Source organism: Amblyomma mixtum, chromosome 6 (assembly GCF_055824585.1).
Source record: "Amblyomma mixtum isolate Tamu chromosome 6, ASM5582458v1, whole genome shotgun sequence".
Taxonomy (NCBI): Eukaryota; Metazoa; Arthropoda; class Arachnida; order Ixodida; family Ixodidae; genus Amblyomma; species Amblyomma mixtum.
In genome coordinates, this window is record NC_143017.1 from 130,659,979 (window position 1) to 130,682,145 (window position 22,167).

Genomic DNA, 22,167 nt, shown 5'->3' on the forward strand with positions numbered 1-22,167 from the left:
CTTTTACTGTGAAACACTTGGCTAGCTTTTGTGGAGAAACTCTATGCTCGATGAAGAAACGATTTGAAGCTTCTGCTGTAGGTTTTAACAAATGAACCCCCCCCCCTCAGTCAACAGATTGTTAGATTTAGGTGTGTGCTTTCAATTTTGTCAAGTCTGCACCAAATGATGGCTGCAAAGATTTAGTACCATTGTAGTTAAACAAAACGAAGACATGTTTATTCCAAATTTTTTGGTGTCAAGTTCAGATTTGACTCCCACTGTAAAAAGATAAAATCAACGGGTGCATTGCGACATCACAAACATGCTGCTTGTGGTGCCTCGTACTTTCATGCGAATACACAAGCATCCACACAGTTTTTGACAGAGGGTGACAATATGAGCAGCTAAAGAGGATGTTGCACAAAACCAAGTACAATTCTGACATTTAGACAAAATGTGATAATAGGTAGCATTGCACAAATTTCAGCACCAAACTAAAAACTGCACTGATAGGCTATCACAAATACACCTTGCTCAGTGACAAAACACATGCATTTGGGTCCTTACTGGAAAGAGTCACAATATGATGGAGCTAACGTGAAGTCAAAATATATCTGACTTCTTAGAGTTGTACACATTTCATTCTTGGGGTATATAAAGTTAAGGCTAGAATTCCGCAGTTTGCTTAACTGTCGCGCTTGGTTTCAAATTTTCACAAAAACGATATAGAAGCAAGTGTTGAGTTCAGTTGATAAACATCAAGTGCAGAGTGCTCCCTTAGCAGAAATAACTTATCAGCATCAACTTTAAAAAAGTGCAATAAAATTGGCCACAATAAAAATGGCAAACAGAAAAGAGCTTATACGTGAGACTTAATTGACTTTTTAAGAACTCGTGATCACAGCGGCATTACCATTCATTTTATAACAACAGCGTAGCTTTGGCTCGCCTACACAAGACTATGTACAAGGATTTTGTTATACAAACAAGATGTTGTGCTGGCTCAACTGTTGTTAGATCTTAAATTGATATTTCAACAACTGTCCCATATCTGAACGAGCTGTCGTGCCTGAAACACGGCCTGGGGTGTTTTTTCCATGAGTGTAAGGGGCCATTGTATACTCTGGAGACATCTGCATTGTTTGCATCAGTTCCAGGGGCATGTATAAACACTCATTGCCAAGCAGTTTGCTTGTATATGATGTCATCTTCAGAAAGCCAAGCCTAGAAACCTGGAAATCCCTCAGTGTGATGACACCATCTGTGGCCAAAAAGGCAAAATGCTTGCCATGGAGGCTCCCTCCCTAGCAAAATGCTGCTTCCTTTGTTCAGCATTACCACTGAAAGTGGCGTATTTCAATATTTCAGTCAAGACATGCATGTAGCACAAGTGAATGGGGTACTACTCAAAACTGTTCACCCAATGCCACCACCTGCAAAATTTAACCACACACTTGCCGTTCCTTTAGCTAACAAGCATTTATACATCCCCTTGAGAGAGAGACTGCGGTCCATACGATGCAAGCCTCGATCTTGTTGGTGCACAGCATGTACAAAAAATATTAAACGACTTCTTCAGATAAAAAGAAAAGTGGTCACTTTCACATAAGAGACATTTTGTAGAGATATTATTTACAGGCACCAGCAAACAATCCATGGCGGCTTGTGTCTCTTCTTCACAGATTCCTGCAATTCAGAGACAAAAAAAAAAAAAGGAAGCCCACAGTGAGCAATAAAACGTAATGACTGCAGTGGTCTGTCTGACATGCGCGAGGAAGCAGTTACATGTTTTGTGAACTCTGGGCAGAGCAGTCTACGATTGCTGGTCACTAGTTGCAACTGCTGAGCTGACACACTTGCAAACCATTTGTCACATTTCAGATGAGGTGGGATTGATGGCCCAGGAGGAGTAATGGGCTTGTGCAAAATTTTGCTGCACCACGATACGTTGTAGGGCACCAGCATGCATGTTCAGCACTTTATCCCTGTCATACTGAAGACTAGTGATGCCATTATTAGCGCAGGGGGTCCACTATGATGTGTATTCATAATTCAGTACGCAGTGTGAAGTATGTTTATAGTCTTGCATGATGACTGGAAAGAGTACACAGTACCGTGCCACAGTTGATAGTTGCAACCATTTACTTACTTGCTCTTGTGCTGTTGAGAGAACTTTCGCACGACCACTGACTGCTTGGCTGCTGTGTTCAGGGGCAGGTTGGAGATGTGGCGGAGGCCCTGGGGCGAAGGAGCGGGCGGAGGTGGGCCCGGGGGTGCAATCCAATCACTGGCACCTACTGCTGAGCTGTAGTGCTTGCTTGACGTCTTGTTGAACACTGGCAGCATTTCGTTAGCCTCATTGCTGAGCGCCTGCACAGAAAAGGCACCCAGAAAAGTCAGCCTTACTTCGACGTGCATGAGGCATGTAAACCAAGAGACAATCAAACAAAATGGGTTTGAAGCTGAACTAGTAGGCTCGCATTTGTTTTCATGAAGACAGTTCTATTTTCTAAGAAAATGGTTAACTAAACACAGGCAACGCAAAATAAGAAGTATGAGAACAACAGGGAATGCTGCTGATCAACAGCTAATGTTTCCTAGAAAAAGATGTATTTGTAAAATGTAAACTGGAAGCTTTCTTTTTTCTTTTAAAACTGCAGTTGTGCAGAACCTCACCTTGCACCATATGTCAGCAGATAGGCCATCCCTTCACCCTGCAGCCAACTACACCGACTTCTGTATCTACACATAGCAAATTCTGCACCTACATCTGAAGGCAACGGTATACCTATCAAATAACAACTCAGGGCAGAAATTTCCTGCGAGTGTGTGAATGCGCAAAGACCAAAAAGAAACACCTCAGCCATTCAATGCTTCTTGTTTGCTGAGCACACCTCTAGGTTTCAATGGCAAATTACAATGATCTTTTTTTCTAGTGCATTGCTGCATGAACCTGTACTCTGTTTCACACACCAGGTGCAACACTTTAAAAGCCACAGAAGTCATCTGCATGAAAAAAATAAAGGGAGGCGTGTTACGAAATGCATGTTTTGTGGCAGAGTGGTCTAAGGCATGAGAAAGTGACAGCGTGTCATCAGCAGCAACAGCGCATTTAATAAAGCTCATGACAAATGTATCGTAATAAGCCTGCAGGCACAGCATTTATTATTTTTTGCTTGCCACAAGGAACACACTACTTTTTGGTCGTGGATGTAGGCAGTGCAAACAAGACTAACTTTGACAGCGTTGCGCCTGATGCATGAAATTGAGTATAGAACACAGGGTGCATGGAGTGCAACCCATCGAAAGCTTACAGTGAAGCTTTAGGGCACAGTTTGTCTTAGCCATGCGTGCTTAAAAAGTAGACTACTACTGCAGGAAGTCGGTTACATATAACTGAAATACAGCTCATCTTGAGCTTATGTTGGTTTCATTGAGTGTTGGCCCTTTTGGCTTCTTAGCAGCTCAAGCACATTACCTACAGTATCTGCTGGCATGTTGGGTACAGCATTATACACATGTGAAAGGCACTGACCTTGAGGTAGATGAGAGCATCAGTTCCGTATCCTTCACAGGAAGTCAAAATCAGGTCCCCACGAAAGTAGCGGGCATACAGCCGGGACAGGGGCAAGCCGTAGCCATAGCCAGCCTGAAATCACGATAAATGTGAAAGAAACTATGGCAAAAAGAAGGAAAGTACAGTGCATCTGAAAAATAAATGCTTGGGTGAAGCTACGAAGGCATATGCAGGTTCACTTGTGAGCTCTGGACATTGGATGCGTAATTACGACATGTACGGTATGCATAGCGAAAAACTACGCTAAGTAAGATTCACTTGTACTTGGTGATGTAGCATATCAAACCACAATTGAGATCAAAATTTTTGCTGTTGGAAGAAAAGCGATATAGTACAAACAGAGTCCAAAGGTGCACTTTCCTTGAAGTTATGCTCTTGATTGGCTTTCACAGATAAGGCAAGACAACAGCCAACTTTCTTTGTTGCTTTTGCATGAACTCAGCAGTATACTAGAAACCTTACATGCGAATCCAATAACACCGTTGTCGTGTGGAGCTCGACTACTCCACTACTCTGAGCTGAACGGGTCCTCAAACGGTAGCAAACGAGACATACATCGAAACACAGTGAGACAAGGCGCATCGACATTACTAACGGCTCTGCACAGCAGACATGTAGGTGACAGGCAGGTGCGCTCACCAGAGGTGCGGAGTTGAGGCCGGATGCTGAAGGCTGCGGTGCAGTGGAGTACATGTACTGGAACAGCAGCTCTATACATGATCTCGGGATGCCTCCACCTTTGTCAGACAGCTGCAAATTATTTCAGAACACTGTCAATCCCATACGAGATTTTTACAAAAGTAGGCACATGTGTAACAATCAAACAAGCACAGCGGGAACCATACTGCAAACAAGAACCAACAAGGCGAAATGCTGGTGGCTACAATGCATCGCGTGAAAAACTAAAAAAACAAAGGCTAAGTTGCCGTGAATGCTGTTTGTTCTAAAATTTTGTGAACTGTTCTATTGCTGGCTGAGTAATATTGGTAGGGTTTAGAGAATCACATTTCCGCACAACTTGTGGAAAAAAATGAAAAGTGAAAATTATTGTTGTACAATAGAACTTTTCTACAGTAAAAAGTGTGATCATGTCGCGTCGGCCTGGTATGTTTGTACCTGACAAAAGCAGCAGGATTCAGCCTAAGCACGCTGTGTAAAAGCAAATATAAAAACTGAGCGCTGAACCTTGCTCTGTTCTTGAGGGTTGCGTAGCCAGCGCAAGGTCAGTTGGTGAATTTGTGCACTTGTAGCAATTACAGATAAACTGGATAACGCTTTTTGTACCCTTTCAAGTGTGAGAACATGCTTTTTTACATCTGGAAACCATACCATGTTGGCATAGTAGAACAGTTTGTTAAAAGGCTCTTTTTGTCTACATCTTATGTGTGTGCATTCTAGCTGAAATGAGAAAAAATTCATATGACTACTAAGTATTTGCACTTAGTGACTTCTCGAAGACAGTGCCGTTACAATCGTACAGGCAACAGACGTGAACAGAAATGGAGTTGCAGTAACAGTTCAATGGAATGTCAGCAATGGCAGCACAAGCGTAACCGCTTGCAACTACAATGGCCAAGAGTGACCCATTTAAAACGTTATGGTGGGCACATTACTGAATAATCGAAATGAATATGGAGAGAAGAACTAGCACGTCTAGGCATAACATGTCGATTCCAGATTCTGTCATTTCCCTCTCGTATATGATGCTGTGCGCTGTTGGCTTTCCTTAGGTCAATGCACTTATGATCTCTTAGCACATCCCTAACAATAATTTATCCGTACGATTTTTATGAAATTTTACTCTTCATATATTAGCGTCATATTATGTTTCTTCAGTTGCATTTTACTACGTTAGGAATTTGTGTTGACACACTTTGTGTTGTGTTTCCTTCCGCGTGTACCCCACAGGTTCATGCTGCACACGTGGGCTCAGCTACCACTTCACATAATCCTCCACCTCATTAGGGCCACATCATGAAATCTTGTGTTCCTCGAGGAAATCAAAGCAATGAAAATAGAGCTTATGAAAACAAAAAATAATGAACGAAGTAGGTGGTTTATCGGGGTTTTACGTCCCAAAGCGACTCACGCTACGAGGGACACCGCGGTGAAGGGCTGCGGAAATTGCGACCACCTGGGGTTCTTTAACGTGCACTGACATCGCACAGTACACGGGCCTCTTTTGGTGAACGACAAATGCAAAAATCAACAATGAGACTACGCATCAAACTGTGTGGTCAGTGAAGACAAAGAAAAAAATGGCACTGTGCGAAGGACCTCTTCAAGCACGGACCTGTGCAACAAACCTTAATGGTGAGGTCTTCTCTCCCCCGAGCAATGAGCACCTTCAGCGGAGGAAACTCGTCAGCCTCAGTCCCATGGTACTCAACCACGGCCCTCATGGAGTTCTGTTCGAGCAAGCAGAAAAAGTTTTGAAAATAATGAGCATCCAGTAGCTCCAGTGACACCCTATCTATACAGGATGCTTCCCAACGCTCATGTTAATTCCTCATATTAAGCAGTGACAAAAAAAAAAATGTGCGAAGAACATGCAGCCAGATTTAAATACCGAACTATAAGCTCAACAACAATGACAACTGCTCGCAATAAACAACAGGATTTAAGCTCCTTCATCATCCTGACCTAGATTACAAATACAAGGTGCCTGTGAAACTCACCTTGAAAAGCTCAAACAGCATGTGGTACAAATGCGATGGCACATAGTCTACACAAATGGTGGAATTTGGGGATATCACTGCAAACAAAGCGCATGAGTTCCAATTAGAAAAAAAAAAGTGGAGACAGCACTATTTACTGAACAATTGAACAGTACTAAATGTGAGAGTGGAATTAAAATTTTTAAGCACCTACCATCACATTGTTCAACAACCAGGCCAGGAGATGTGAGATAATACTGGTCACAAAGAAATTTTGCATTCTCATAGGCATCTGAAAAATTAGAAGACAACATTTATTTGAAATGATGAAAATGAGTAGAGCTTTGCACTCGCTGAAAGGCTGATCACTTCGGTACCAAAGCACATCAAATGCAACACAGTAACTGAGCAAAAAAAGGCCTACTTAGCCACATGACGGGAACAATGCAGTTAGCACTTGCCACTGCAGCTTGCAGCCCAGGAATTCTACCATCACTCTCATATTTACACAAACTTATGACAAGGTTAAAGAAATGCTCATACTAAGTAAACTTTGTCAGCAACACTGCAGTAGCATTAGTGTTTGAACATGCGAAATACGAATTTTAAAACCACAGGAAGAACACTGCCGTGCAAAGCTACTATTTACAAATAAAAAGTGAACAGTTAGCTAGGGTAGTCAATCAATGGTCTTCAGCACATATGCTTAGGCCTGCAGCACCATTTGAAACACCTGGTAGCACTTTCACTGCTACAAACCAATGGCTTACACTCAAACAAAGCCATGGCAGCTGTTCATCCATCTGCACCAATTTTTTGCAAACTGATTTTGCTACAGCACTGTATGGCAGTACTGTTGTGACAGTGACGCTGCACAGCCCTGAAATTATTGGACAGAAACAGGGCTATCCCGCTGTACAACAGCTTGTGTCCACACGTCAACAATAACGGAGCAAACCAAGTGCGATATAAAATTTTGCGTTACCTGCCACATAGCCTGCATATGTTATCGCTTCTTTTTGGCTCGTAACAACAGATATGAGTAGTAAACAATTTACCAGTCAACACTTTGTCAGAAAGGACTTGAAATGTTTCACTTCAACCCCACCCTACACGAATTTATTTGCGACAGAATCCTAGGTTTCCAACGACCTAGGATTTTCTTCTTCAGTGTAGGATTTCTTCAGTGTAGAAAGTGCACTGCTGTAGATGGCGATTGTTTTGGTGAAACGTGTTCATGTACCGCCATATTATGGTATGCATGCTTCACAAAATCCCATAACTCAGTTGCACAGCCCAATACTATTGCGGGTTCATCTATACAACCCTTCAAAAAATTAGGTGCAAAACTTTACCTTCAACTATAGAGGCAACGTTGCAGTTGCGGTCAATGGAACCAATATTCCGAGGGTGCGTGTTGTTCTCATTTCCAAAGAGGGAAGCTGAAAGAAGAAAAATGGCTATGAAGCAACTGCTGATGTTCAAGACAAACACGTACCGCACCGATATTTGATCAGCGCATACATTTAGAAATTTCTATGAACAAAACTGCAGGTACCATCGCACTCAGTATGAGCTACACCGTGCGAGCACCCGGGCAGGTGCCAGTGCAGTGTAGCTCATACTGAGCTTGATACTGCCTATCGATATCAAATGCAGGCACCTTTAATATCAGATTCACCGTTATTCAATCAAGCAATATTGTGCATCAATGATTTCAAGTTACAAAACCACATTACACATACAGCCTGGCAAATAACACCACTGAGTATGTCTACGAAAAACTTTAGCTGAGGACTAAATCACAGACTGAAAAAAAAACTATTGCAATGCGATGCTTTGTGCCTTTCCATACTGACAGTGCTGAATGTGCCGAGATATACACTAACTCTTGTGCCAGTGCATGTAGCCTTAGCTGGGAGCAATGACCTGTTGCGCTTATTTCTTTACCACAGCTATGCCAAATTGGAACCAAGCATATATGAATGGAAACCAAAAGCCTTTTGTTAGGTCCCTTGTTTCAGCACAGCCAAGTTGGAATCCCCAAGTATTCATTAAGAAAACCAAAAAATATATGCATATTTGTTTTGATACAAATTTTGGCTGATACAAATTTTGCCAGCATTTCAAACTGGACACAAGCTTGCTCCGGTTGCTTCTGCTACCACGTGGTATAACTTTTTAGACCACAGGCAGCGCGGCGAGTATGCGGTCGCCTACAGCTCGAGTAGCACGGCAGCTGTGCTCAAAATCGCACTAAACCCGCCATGGAGGGCTCAGTGGTTACGGCGATCGGCTGCTGACCCAAATGACGCGGGTTCGATCCCGACCGCGGCGGCCGAATTTCGACGAAGGCGAAATTCTAGAGGCCCGTGTACTGAGCGATGTCAGTGCACGTTAAAGAACCCCAGGTGGCCGAAATTTCCGGAGCCCTTCACCACAGCATCCCTGATAGCCTGAGTCGCCTTGGGACGTTAAACCCCAATAAATCAATCAACCAAACCAAAATCGCATTACCGAGAAGCGTATCGTCGGCTAATTTTTTAGCGACAGTGCAATTATCGTATTTTCCAAGTTATCATTCTTTCTAGCAATAACGCAATCTCACAATATAGATTTTCCATAGCTCTTTACAGTAAAGCCATACGGCCAATTTTAACAGATTTTAAAAATCTACAATATTCAGAACCACATAACGATTTGAGTTCAACCCAACTGAGTTCAGACTCATCTGTAATTATGTTTTCCTTCTAGCAGTGCCTTGTTTTTCATATTAAACCTCACCAGAGTCTACTTTATACACATTTATTAATGCCAGTGCAATATGGCAATGTATTAAAGGGACACTGAGGAGAAATTGAAGCTGGCTTGTATTGACAGAATACCAGCTCCTGATTACAAAAACGCCACTCATACTGACAACAAAGCTCTTGTAACGTAGAAAAGAGCAAGAACCAAAATACATGTATCGCCACCACAGGCCAAACTCGCAAGTACAAGCGTGATGACGTCATAGGACAAAACAGTGTTGCTAGAACCAATGGTTCTAGAAACACTAGAACACGAGAAGCCACAAATCACTGAGGCGCAGCCAATGCATGCGCAAATCTCCTTGACGTCGCCAGATGGCGCCACGTATCCGGAAGCTACGCGTGCGCCTGCAGCATCGGGACCAATCAGTGCCTGCTCTCCGGCAGTAGGCGAGCTCCCGGTATTCCGCTAGCGGTAACAAGGTACACGGTATGCTAAAGGTGTCTATTTGCGAGAACTTCGTTGACGACTGCGAGAACGGGATCCATCGTAACGCTGGCAAAACGCCGGTGCAAATGTAAACGAAGCGACGGTAGCGACGACTGCAATAGCCGATAGATGCCTTCAACGTGCGGCCGGCGGTAGCTTTGTTTTCGGCTGCTGCCAGGCCGCACTGCTGGCCAGCAGAAATCACGGAGTCTGCGTAACGTCGTGCGCACGTCATGTTTCGGGTCACTTAGTCCTGTGTCGTCATAGGAGAATCCCAAGTTTGAATCAGAGCGGCGGGAAAAACTTTTTCAACTTCGAATCCAAATTTCTTAGAAATAAATGCATCTTTCGCTGCCGGCGAAGTGGCAACAAAGCCATGAAATGCCAAACTATCGGATTTTGCTGTAAAAAAAATATTGATAGAGCTCTCCTCACTGTCCCTTTAATGACACTATAGACACTGATAGTGACCAACGACATATGCGAGCAATGTGTCGTAAGAAATGTTACTGCTCCTTACTGTGCTGATTGATGAGCATTCTGATGGAGATCCTGTTCATGTAAAAGCGGTCCAGGAAGTACTGTATGCTGTGCTCTGTCTTTGGATCTGGCTCATGCGATTCTTTCAGCTCAATCACGCCCTGTGCCATGGTCTGAACAACATTTGAATGGCGGTTCCTAATTTTGATCAGTGCTTCACAAAATCTGCACAGCAAAAGACAGAAGAACAAGCATAAGCACTGAGATGACATTCAACAATTTGTACATGGAACAATACAGTAAGCCTAGCAAAATACAAAGATGAAATTTAAAATGCAGCACGTAATGTACAACCAATTAACATAAAAAATAATTTTACACAAATTACATCATAGAATACTCCATAGAATACAATGTTGTGGAAAAACATAAATGAGCATAATCAATGAAACTTCAAATTGTATGACACTGTCCTGAAATCGATGGCACTAAACATGAATCCACAGTCACTTGCTCTGTACTATGAGAGCTAAAAAAACCCTTATAAAGATTGCAAGCATACACAAAAAAATGCAGATGGAAGCAGTTATAACTTTTTGAGTATGTTTAACAGTAAACAATGCGTACAGTACAAGAAGTAGAAATGTTCTTGAATGCAATTACAAAATTAAGTGCACTAATTCTAGGGTCTACACAAATGTGAAGTGTGATCTTGCAGTGACTTACTTTGCCATGGCCTTTTTATCTTCACTTCCAGCATTTTCGAACTCCAGTATTTCCTCGAAACTCCTTTCATACCTGCATGGCATCAGGGCAGTTATGTGCTAGTAATGACTGCAGCAATAAAAGAATTCCACATGCTGCATTTATGCAATAATCGAGTGAAGCACATAAGTTAGCACTGGTTGAAACAGATTCAGATTGCCTGCCTTGACGAGGATGAGCACCTGCACAAAATGACAGTTGCTCCTATTCTTGACACTGACTTTGTTTTAGTAACAGGCAAATGTGGACACAAGAAAAAATTCAGGGGGGCACTTTGTTGACCTAAAGTGCAGTGAGGCGAAAGCCTTAAGCGCGGTGTTGCTGCTTGTGTCACTGATGTGTAGTTAAGATGTTAAGCTTCGCCTCTAAATGTGGAACACGACAGCGTCTTGCAACGCTGCCAGGGAGTCCATAGAACGTCGGTAATTTGGTTTTTGAGGAAAGGAAATGTATCTGTCTGGCATATCTCCGTGGACGCCTGAACCTCGCTGTAACCAGAAGGGAGGAAGATGGGAGTGAACGAAGAAACCATATTCACTAGACGCGCCTTTGCTCATTTCAAACCATCCAGCTGGCATGGCGGAGTGGTAGCATGCCCGTCTCGCACTCTGGAGGCCCTGGTTCGATTCCCCAACTCGACGAATTTTCTACTCAGTGTTATTTATTTATCTGGTCTGACTAGAAAGGTTAATTAGGCTAATTGGTTAATTAACTAAACTCAGTCCCACTTACTTGGAGCATCACTATACATCCCTTTAAGTTGCATGGTTGCCAGCCTAAGTACAATTGGCCCCATTTGAAAATCGCGCACTGTGACGTCACAACAATTTCGACCAATTGAAAAGCGTGACATTTCTGTCGACAACTCCTGCCTACAACGATTAGGCATCAAAGGCTTCCACCTTAAAAAATGTGGATGATCTAGTGTGGTTAGGCCAAATGCAAATCACACTAAATCGTTCGTCATTTTTTGTTTAAGCAAACTCTTACACGATCCATGTAAACCTTGCACATATTACGCAGACCCATGAATGTATATAGGAGCCTCAGATTCAGAAGCCACAAATTGTAGCTTCATCCGCATTTTAACAAGGTAGCTCATGATTTATACACAAGCTGTTAAAGTGCATCTACTTAACAGCATAAAATGTTCTCGAGCCTATTCATAAACTACCATTTTTCTTAAACATATTAATATTTACCAGAATAGCAATCTGGCACGACAGCTGCTGACCTGGCAGGTTAATTGCAACAACAACCATGACGCTGCTTTCCTGGCATCAAATCAGCACTTCCTGTTCCTGAACCGCACCAAATGAGCTGTATATTTATGCAGGTAGCTGCGAACAGGCCTCTCTATAAGGAAGGGTCAAGTTCATGGCCTCCAGTACATGTCTCCTCAGGAGCATAGGAAAATACGAGAAAAATTTTGCATATCCATATCCAAAGAGCACCTTCCCACTGCATGCTCTTCTTCGACAGCTAACATAAAATGTGCCTCGAAATGCACTTTGAAACTTCAGCCTTAACATAAATATGCCAATCAAATTCCTTGCAGCAAACACTGGCATACCACCAACAATACGACAGGCAAATTACGGCAGTCATCTTTCTCGCCAGTAGGTGCCGCTAGTAAGTAAGTGGCTACAGGCTGCTCGAAAGCTTCTGCATAGCACAATAGCATAATCTATCACTATGCCAGAGGATCGAAATTCCATTTCAGCACACTGTTGCACCAGTGCAACTAGTGGAGCTAAGGAAAAGCATGGCAACAACTAACCTTTTTCTTTTAGTCTCTAGTGAAACTCTGTTTCACTCACCAGCTTCTGACCAGTTCCACTGAGGGCATGCTGAGCAGGTTCTCGGGTAGTAGGTGGATCTCCTTCATTATGTTGGCCAACCGCACTGGCAGTTCTTTACGCAGGAAGAGAAATGATGTCCTCTCACAAGCATTTTCACCTGTGACAGAGAAGAAGAATGGCAGAAAAAAAAAAGTCAAACTAATGCCAGCCACGAGAAGGTGAAGAAGGTGAAGAGCTCGGGAAGTAGAAGACTGGTGCCAGCCTGAATGAGCTTACAAGGACACACAAGAGGTACAGCTAACAGAAATGACACAAGTACAATTAAGGTGCACAGGATTCATACTGAATGATGCACCTCCCATTTCTGCCAGAGAAGTGAACAAACATGTAGATCCAAAGATGCATTATGCAACAGACCTGCATTCTGCCTCAACGTAAATCTGCCTGCGGCTACTGAAATATTCTCAAATAGTTCCCAAATATTAATTTCACACACAAATGCCTAATGCTGGTAACAATGAAAATGTCATCATAAGCTTTCTTCATGACCCCAGCAAGGGCAGTCACATTGAACTCTCATGAAGTTGCACATCTCCAATCAATCTTGTGCAGACCGTTCAAGCAGTACTGCACAGATGTAGATGCTGGATTTGACGCTGCTTGCATGCAAGTGAAGCCACACAGAGCTACATACTACACAGACACGAGCAACTTGCCCTTAACCCGCGGCAGGTGCAGTCTAAACGTTATATTCCTTTGCTTCTCAGCATCATAAAGAAGCTAAAGTGAGCATCACATAACAGCTAATTACATAATGGCTCCTTTTGTTGCATCACTGCTTGCATTGTAGGCTGATGGGCAGCCTAGAATCGAAGAGCCTGCCGCACACGAAATGTGGCAAAACATTCATGTCCAGCACAAAAGCACCACAAATGCAGCAACTGTTTTCATTCCAGAAATGGATAACCTGGGCAGATAGGGAGAACTGACTAAGTAATGTCACTGGTGTGCACTGGACTTGAAAGCAGCATTTTTTATTTATTGATACTGCGATCTTTTACAAGACCTTCGCAGGGTGGGCATGCCTTTCATGACAGCTTTTTAAACCAGATGTCCATGCATCCACTGCAGACAACTACAACCTAACATTCACACCCTAGGGGGAAACTTCACAAGTGCGGCCACTTGAAGTGGGTGATTAGACAAGGACCTCTTGCAAGAAATACCACTTGACAAAGGGTCCATTTGGAACTCTTCAGTGAAAAAAAAAAACTACTGGAAATTTCAAATGGAACCAACTGGATATTTCAGTTGGTTCCAGATTAGTTTTGAAAGTGATTCCAATCATGCCTTTAATCAACTTACATATTACTAAGGTGCAAAAAGAAAACTAATTTGCGAGGGCTGCAGGACGACACTCAGACTGGTTGCCAACATACTTACAGGAGAACAGAAGATGTGAGAATAGTATGTCATGGAAATTAAGACAGAGCATACATCACGAACACATACTCTAGTCAGACACAAATAACATTATCTCTATGTACACATCCACAGAACACACTTTTGCTTCCATATATAATACCCCACTTATACTGGGATCAGTGGCACTAACTAGCCCCTTGAGAGCAGTTATTCCATATAATTTCGACCACAGTGACTGCGAAAATGATGAATACTATTTAGTAGGTTAATTACGCTGCTACCTCTTATAAGAATCATAGAATCATACAGTTTTGCTTATAGAATCATATTAGTTTTGCTTGTGTGTTGAATATATATGTGCACACGGATTGTGGTTCCACTTGATGCCAGCTGCGGACACTTGCAGTCTAGTGGTGTCATTTGCAAACCACTTGCTCTTAAGTGGTACCATTTGAAATCAAGTGGGGTTATTTGTAAAATCAGCTGCTTTGAAATGGCACCACTTGAAAACAAGTGGGACTATTTGAAATCCCACTTCATATTAAATTTTCATTCGGGAATGATGAGCACGAGGCTTGCAAGCTCACATTACGAAAAAAGCGCGACTCTTGAGGCCACCACGTATGCTCTCGGAGAGCGGTAGTAGTTGGCCGAAGGTGTGCCGGCACGAATGGCTTTCTGCTCTAAAGCGCGCAGCACAGAGGCAAAAAAAAAAAAAAGAGAACCGCGCCGGCAGAGGCCAAGGAACGCATGGCGTCCTCTGCGTAGGCATGCTTACAACCAGCGAACGGCGGCAGATCTTCCATCTAGCAGTGAAGACAATGGCGACGCCGCCCGCAAAGTGCCCACAGCGGGCACAAAGGCAGGCACACGCCTTTGTGTGTGTCCACGTGACGCGCGCGCCATGTGGGCAAATGCGGCGCCACGGAGATCAACTGTACAATTAAGTGTCTCCAGCTGGCACAATTCTGACGCCACACATACGAGGTCTGTTAGAAAAGTATCCAACCTTTGGCCGAAGAAAAAAAACTGGCATAACTGGAGCGTTAGAAACCTAATAACCTTCAAAGTAGTCTCCTTGGGGCTCCATATGCATCTCCCAGCGGTGCTGCCATTGTTGGAAGTATTCCGAAAAGACCCTTTTCGGAATGGAATTTAGCTCTGCTGTCGTTGCATCCACAATGTCCTTTCTTTTCTGAAATCGCGCTCCTTTCAATGACCTCTTGATTTTAGGAAACAGCCAGAAGTCGTAGGGGGACATATCAGGAGAGTAAGGAGCCTGTTGAACTACAGGAGTCTGGTTTTTCGCCAGAAAAGTCTGAATCAAATGCGAGGAATGTTCAGGAGCAATGCCGCAAGGGATGCGCCAATTTCTTGTTGACCTTAATTCCGGTCTCTTGCGCCGCACAGCACCACGTAGGCGATGGAGGACATCCCTGTAGTACTGTTTAGTCATTCTTTGACCCTGTGGGGTGCGTACTCATGGTGTGCCACACAGAGGGAGTCAAAAAAGCAGTCAGCATCACTTTGACATTGCTGCGCACTTGTCAGGCCTTCTTTGGTCTTGGTGACGTGGAATGCGTCCTCTGTGACGACTGGGATTTGGTTTCCGGGTCGTACCCGTACACCCAAGACTCGTCACTAGTGATTACGGCGTCGGTGAAGTCAGGGTAACTGTTTGTGAAATCCAGCATCTCCTGTGAGACTTCAACACGAAGCTGCTTTTTCTCCACCGTTAGCAGCTTCGGCACGAATTTCGCCGCAACTCTCTCCATAGCCAAATCTTCGGTGATAATGGAATGTGCAGAAAAATTGCTGATGTCCACCTCTTCCGCAATTTCTCGGATAGTCACACAACAGTCCCGCATCACCACAGCGTTCACTTCGGCAATTACCTGGTCATTTCGGCATGTTGATGGCCGACCGGAGCGTGGCTCTCTCTCCATGGATGTGCGGCCGTCGTTAAACCAGTTGCACCACTGCTTAATCTGTGTGCTGCTCATAGCATCATCACCGAAAGCCGTCTGAACATTTCGAATAATTTCCACTTGGCTATCGCCCAGTTTCTGGCAAAATTTGAGGTAGTAGCGCTGCTCCTCTCGCTCCGCCATTTTCCTTGCAACAAAAAACCGACGAGAGCACTGCGCACTCCCTCATTCAAACGCTGCTTCCCAGCGACTGACGCTATCGGCAAGCGGGAAAAAATTCGTGCAGTGCACGAGGGTTCAAGGTCGGCTGCTGTAAGCGCGCTTGTTTCATATCCATCAGGTGTTCGCAAAAAAAAAATAAAGTCGGATACTTTTCTAACAGACCTCGTACTAACTCTATGAGCCACAAGGCCGGTTGCTTTTCCGCTACTGCGGTGTATGCGGGCGTCGGCGCGACAGTATATTTTACTGTTACATAGCAGACTAATCAAAGACTTCGCATTAAAACCACAATCGTGCGCGAGGCGACAGCAGAGAGTATGCATTGCTGACGAATGGGGGGGGGGGGGGGGGGGGGAGGAGAGGAGAGGGCTACAATATTGTAGCGAAGCGTGCTTCCGTGCCGTGCCGTGAGCTCCGCCGCATCGAAGAAGGGGACCAGCAGGCATCGAGACGCATTGATCAACTTGATTTATTAAAGGTAGATGCGAATTTACAAACTGAGTCATACGCTGGGTCGTGCAGCGTCTTTGGAGCGAAGGTCCCGAGCAGCAGCCGGAAGGCAGCCGTTCCTCCCACGAGTACCCTTGTTGAGAAACCCGCTCTTATATACACTTCACCAGCATTCTGGCGACCCTTTTATCGACCAATCAAGAAAGCCGTTACCGGAACCAATCAGAACAAATCCTTTCAAGACATGCCGACGGCAAGCACGTACACTTTCTCAGGACGCACTCTTCTCTTCGGCTCCCGGCTCCAGCAATTTGCGCCAAAAACTCGAAACGTCGCTATGCGACAATATGTAGTACTGATATGGCCCCAGTGAAAATTTACAACTGGGAATGTTCTGGTTCCCAACACCTGCTGAGACCAACAGCGGTTGGAATCAGCAGCTGCCGCGAACCAGAAGATTCCCAGTTGGAAATTTTCACCGGGGCCATCCATATCAGTACTACATATTGTAACCCAATGGGAATCCAAATTTCCAACTGGGAATCTTCTGGTTCCCAACAGCTGCTGAGACCAACAGCTGTTGGAATCAGCAGTTGCCAGGAACAGCAGGGACAACAACCTTTCTAAAATATTGCAATCAAGTGTTAACAGTTTCTATAATGCTAAGCGCACACAAAAAATTCAGGAAAACAATGCTCGCGACCTATGCTAAATGTCACCCAGCAGGACCACGCACAATCCAAAAGATTTAGGTGGACATTTCTGTTTAAATAACGTCACTGCTATCCAAACAATAGAAAAAGTTCTCCAAACAACAACAAATAGCTCTCAGATGGAAGCAGCAAATCCAAGTTTAAAGCCAGCAAGCTCTAAAGCTGGGACCAGCAGGTTTCTGCTGGAACAAGTTGGTTCTGCAGAAAACCAGCAAAAATTTTGCAGGAAGCAGTTAACCCAGTAAAAAGCCAGCAACCTAAGACGGAGAGGTTTCTGCTGGAAACAGTTAGTCCTGTAGAAAACCAACAAGATATCTTGCTGGCACAGTACAAATGCACCAAGGTTCCATTTGGGACCAAGTGAAACCGCCAAAAAGCAGCACAGCGCAGCAGATTCCCAGTCGGAAATTTACTCCTGGGGGATCCGCGCTAGCGAATAGGAGCTGCAGGAAAGTTTGCCGTTGCCGTCTTCCAGTGACTATTGTGTCGTAAGGGAAGAGGCTTGTCCCTCCAGTTGGCCGTAAGGTCCTTCAAGGGGATCGAAGTTAGAGAAATGCTTCAGAAGAAGCAGTAAACATGCGTAACCGCGGTTAACGCTGCCCGTGTCTACAAACTTCGTTTGCCATATAGTTCGCCGCCGGCTTCACGTTTTGCATAGCTTCCCTAAAGCCGTGCTTTGCTTATTTTGCACCGCGCAACAAAAAGTGCACCGCAGAATCCTCCTCCGCTTGCGTGAAAAAGAACATGCGCCGGGCTGTCCAGGAAGTTTTGTTCTGCAGGGAAGTAAGTTCACCTCGCCTGTCCGCAAAGGCCATGTTACATCGATGGCCTCTCGCACATTACATAAGCTGCTACTCCCAACAAGGCCGCAGTCGGAAACCGGCGGCGGCAACTAGACAGCCGCCATGTGACCGACGCTTATCCCAACGCCAGTAAAAAGAGGGCGGAAAGCAGCCAGTGAGCGGCGCCGCCGCCGCCGTTCGGCCGTTTCGGCCTTGGGGCGGGCGATGCCAGCAGCACGAAACCCGGGAGGCGGGAGGGAGCAGCGAGGATCGCATCCGCGCGGCGTCAGCGGGAAGGCCGAAACGAACAGCCGCTGCGCCGCTATTTTTGCGGTTTCGGGGGCGGAATCCCCGGCCCTGCGGCTCGAAGCTCGAAGGCGACATCACCGAACCGCGCGGGAGAGTGTAGCCGCGCAGGAAGAGTGTCAAGCTTTCCGCAGCGTTGGGCGCCCAGAACGGAAACCTTAATCCAGGAGCACATCGGGCGTAATCAAAGAAGGAAAGATGGAATAGGAACAGAGAGAGAAAGAGAGAGAAATGAAGAAGGAAAGATATGACATAATAACCCACGAACCCAAAGGAAAAACAGAGCAATAAATAAGAAATAGCAGTAAAGTAATAATTAAGTATATCTTTACTGCACAATACTCCTCTGAACATAAACAGGCGGAGTTTTCAATCTAACGAATACGTGATCGAACACGCATGCGCCTTTCGGTTGTTCCAGCTGTTGAAGATGGATTTTTAGACAATCCATCCTGCACAGATATGCAAGCCATCACGGTACGGTTGTGTGTTAAAATGAAGTCCCATCCGGACACAGAAGTGGTTACCCATAATTGCTGCGAAAGCATCTTGCCTTCTCCTGATCACCGCAAAGGGGCACATTTCGTTGGCGACAAGTGCACTTCAAGTAGAGCCTGAGTGCCAACTCGGGGTAAGCGTACTGAATGCAAGAGGCAGCATGATGTAACAGGACCGGATCTAGTCTAATTAGCAAAGACAACCCACATTTTCCTCGAGTTTTTAAATTTGAACTGTACTTCAGCTGCACGCGTCGCATTGTCCCGTCTCGTCGCAGACAAAGCTGCCTTCTTCGGTACAAGTATACAAATGCTCGGTACGAACTCGCAAACAACAATGCGGCTTGGCCTCGAAGTATACGAAATCGATAACAGCTGAGGAAATTTGAGCGGCTTAACGCATTTACCTCCAAACGCCTCGTTCCGTTGAGTAGCGAGCAGTGGTATGCGTTCTCCGAAACGTAACCTGCAACTACGGCTCTCCACGTGCCTCTGCATGTGTTCACGGAGAAGAATAAATGAGCGCTGTTCCTAAGCATCGCGCATTTGCTACCAGAGCTTTGAAATCCCGAAGTGCGAGACTATTTTCCGAAAAGCAAATTTTGAGCAAGTCTGACATTTTTTTTTTTAACCTTACGAAAACTGTCTTTGTTCGATCGATTCATGCAGGCAATGACGTCATTCGTGACATCACAGTGAAATATAATTTAGTGAGGAAAGCAACGCTGTGATTCGTTTTTCAATTTTAAAGGTAAGAAAAAAAAAACTCCTTGAGGTCAGGTATCTATGCAGCAGTGTAAGAACAATTTTACTCCGGGCACAAGTGTACGGTCGTATTTCGCAATTATTAAGAAAAAAGAAACACGTCAGGGCGTCGACCGGAGATATTGCAAGTCATGCCACTATAACAGTTCACAAGATTCTTGGCTTCGGCCGCCACTGTTGCCTGCTGCCTACTCTATTTCTGCGCTGTATAAATAAAGACCTTGGGGCTCGGATTCAAGGTCACGCAGCGACCCATGAAGCGTACTCTGCACTGTCATGAAAATCACAACGCAGCGTTCTTTACTTTTGTACTGCACGGTCACCAGGCAACGACGTGATTATATATATAAATGCACAGCCCACCTTTTGTCGCGATAAATTTTTAATCTTTGGTATAATGCAGTTCACGCCAGAGTTGATAGATTTTAATGGCGCAATGGCAGCTGTGTGTGTGCGTGCGTGCGTGTGCGCATAAAAAATTTCGCTTGAACTGTTTCCCCGCTCTGTTGTACCTAGCTTCTTCTGAACGTATTCTACCATAAACCGCTGTGCACGTGTACTCGATGTGGCAGGCAATGCATGTTTTCCATTTGTATTTTGTGTGTGGTGGTTCGTGAAAGATTTCGCGGGCTGTTTTGCCTTTTTTTACTTGTTGGCTAGCATGTGAAGCTAATCAAGCTGCCCAAACACGCACCTTTTTCACCACTCATATCTTCTTCTGTCGCCAGTACACTGCACCACGCAGTCACAATGAACTCTAAATTCCTACGTGCCGCCGGCTACCCACCGGTGACACAATAGGCACAAGCCTTCCCCTGGCCCAGTGCTCGGATTATCTGGGGTGAATGCTTGCGAAATGGGCCTCTGACCCCAGCTTGAGTAGACGAAAATACCTTGTGCCATGGCGCTCTTTGGCACAGCTGCCATTGCGCCATTAAAATTCATCAACTCCGACGTGAACTGCATTGAAACAGAAAAAATGGGAAAATAATGGCGACAAAAGGTGGGCTGTGCATGCGATTCGGCACAGGTGCGAGGGGAGGCGATGGGGAGGGGGGGGGGGGACTTTTTTTTTATATCACAGGTGCATACGTCAACCCTACCGTGACTGTGCGAATTCCACGCTATCGCAGCTGTGAAAGCAGTTGCACAGTGTGCAGTGGTCTGACCGATAACATTCAGCACTTTTGGCGCCCCATGAGCGAAGCAGAACGAGAGGTCGCTTATCGGGAAAGTGGAGGCCGGTATAGCGTGTCTGGATCGGCCGCGAGCCAAGTGATAGCCCAGACGGCCTCTGTACCCCACCGCCGCTGATTACAAACGGTTGCGTCCGGTCTACTGTTTATGTAGGTCGCACCGGTGACTCACACGCTCTCCACCATCGCCGCGCTCTGTGGCTTTCAGGGGCAAAGTTTACGGGACTCGGGAAGGTACACCGATCAAAGTTCACGGAGCACGACAATGGCGATTAAACCTCATTGCATCCACCGCTTGAGATCACCACTGCACTGTGTAGTTCGCGTACGCAGACCTAGAAACATATCTATACTATAGGCTGCCGTGCAGAGATGGCCGTGAAATAATTGTCGGAGATGTTGTGCTCATGACTGCGCGACTTATGACTTATAACTTATGACTGCGCGTGCGCTACGCGCACTCAGCATACGTGCAGGTGAAACACTAGGTGCTGCGGCGGACGAGATATTTGCATCGCTGATGTTCCCCTATCCTCTTCAGCGGCAAATTATTATCAAATCGGGGAAAACGTTCACTTTCAGAATTTACTGACAACCACGCCAGAATTTACTGACAACCACGCTATCTAACTTCGTGACTTGTGCATGCACCTGCAATGACTACACTTTATGTATCTTAGTGTCTGTACTGTTTATCTTTATGTTTTTGTCTTACTTTCCGGATATATATTTCGCTTACGGCGGAATAAAAATCGAGTTGCTAGTAGCGCCTTGTGCTGTGTTGTTCTTCCTTTGTCCCGTGTCTAACGCTGTTTTACTTACGCCAAAACCGCACTGAAAAAATTTCCTCTCTCCAAGATGCTCAATTCCGCACTTTCTGTCGAGACCTATCTCTACGCCATGATTCAGCACTAGATTCAGGGCCTCAATTTTCCTATCCTTTGACTCATTCGTGTCAAAATTTGTATGTAAACAGAGCAGCATATTCGAAGTATTTTAAAGCACTGATCACTGCGAAACAAACGAAATGAAATTCACACTGACCGCGATGCCGTAGAGCTACCGTAAAACGTACAGACGCCCATCTTAAAACGACATATTGCGTTCATTTCACACCCCTGACCTCAGTACGGTTCTGCGGACGGGTTTGCACATACCAGCCCACATTTATGCACGTTGTGCCCTCTATGCGGGGATTTGACAGTATTCAGAACATGCGTCCATATCTACACACAGCACCTGGAGGGGCTAATACAACGTGCAGAGAGAAAGCAGGCACCAATCGAGGCGTATACAACGCTACGTTTCAATACTTTCGCCTACCACACGTCTCAGACGCGTATTCGAGCACTCCCAAGCTTTCTGCCCTCTCCCAGGGAG

General features: G+C 45.0%; 1 protein-coding gene across 4 annotated transcripts in view; it reads right to left on the reverse strand.

Moving 5' to 3' along the window:
* Nucleotides 1-197: 197 nt before the first annotated feature.
* Nucleotides 198-22,167, reverse strand: part of Pdk (pyruvate dehydrogenase kinase) — a 41,051-nt gene continuing 19,081 nt past the window's right edge. For 3 of the 4 annotated variants that reach the window (XM_089549179.1, XM_089549181.1, XM_089549180.1), the window contains exons 2-12: nt 12,522-12,660; nt 10,663-10,734; nt 9,977-10,161; nt 7,572-7,658; nt 6,431-6,508; nt 6,238-6,314; nt 5,866-5,967; nt 4,199-4,309; nt 3,518-3,631; nt 2,132-2,352; nt 198-1,668 (exon numbers count right to left, since the gene is read on the reverse strand). In XM_089549179.1, the coding sequence (XP_089405305.1) occupies nt 1,659-1,668; nt 2,132-2,352; nt 3,518-3,631; nt 4,199-4,309; nt 5,866-5,967; nt 6,238-6,314; nt 6,431-6,508; nt 7,572-7,658; nt 9,977-10,161; nt 10,663-10,734; nt 12,522-12,660 (1,196 nt within the window). In that variant the 3' untranslated portion in view covers nt 198-1,658. Of the gene's footprint in view, nt 1,669-2,131; nt 2,353-3,517; nt 3,632-4,198; nt 4,310-5,865; nt 5,968-6,237; nt 6,315-6,430; nt 6,509-7,571; nt 7,659-9,976; nt 10,162-10,662; nt 10,735-12,481; nt 12,661-22,167 lie in introns of those variants that run through there. The other variant, XM_089549182.1, reaches the window with a different exon arrangement.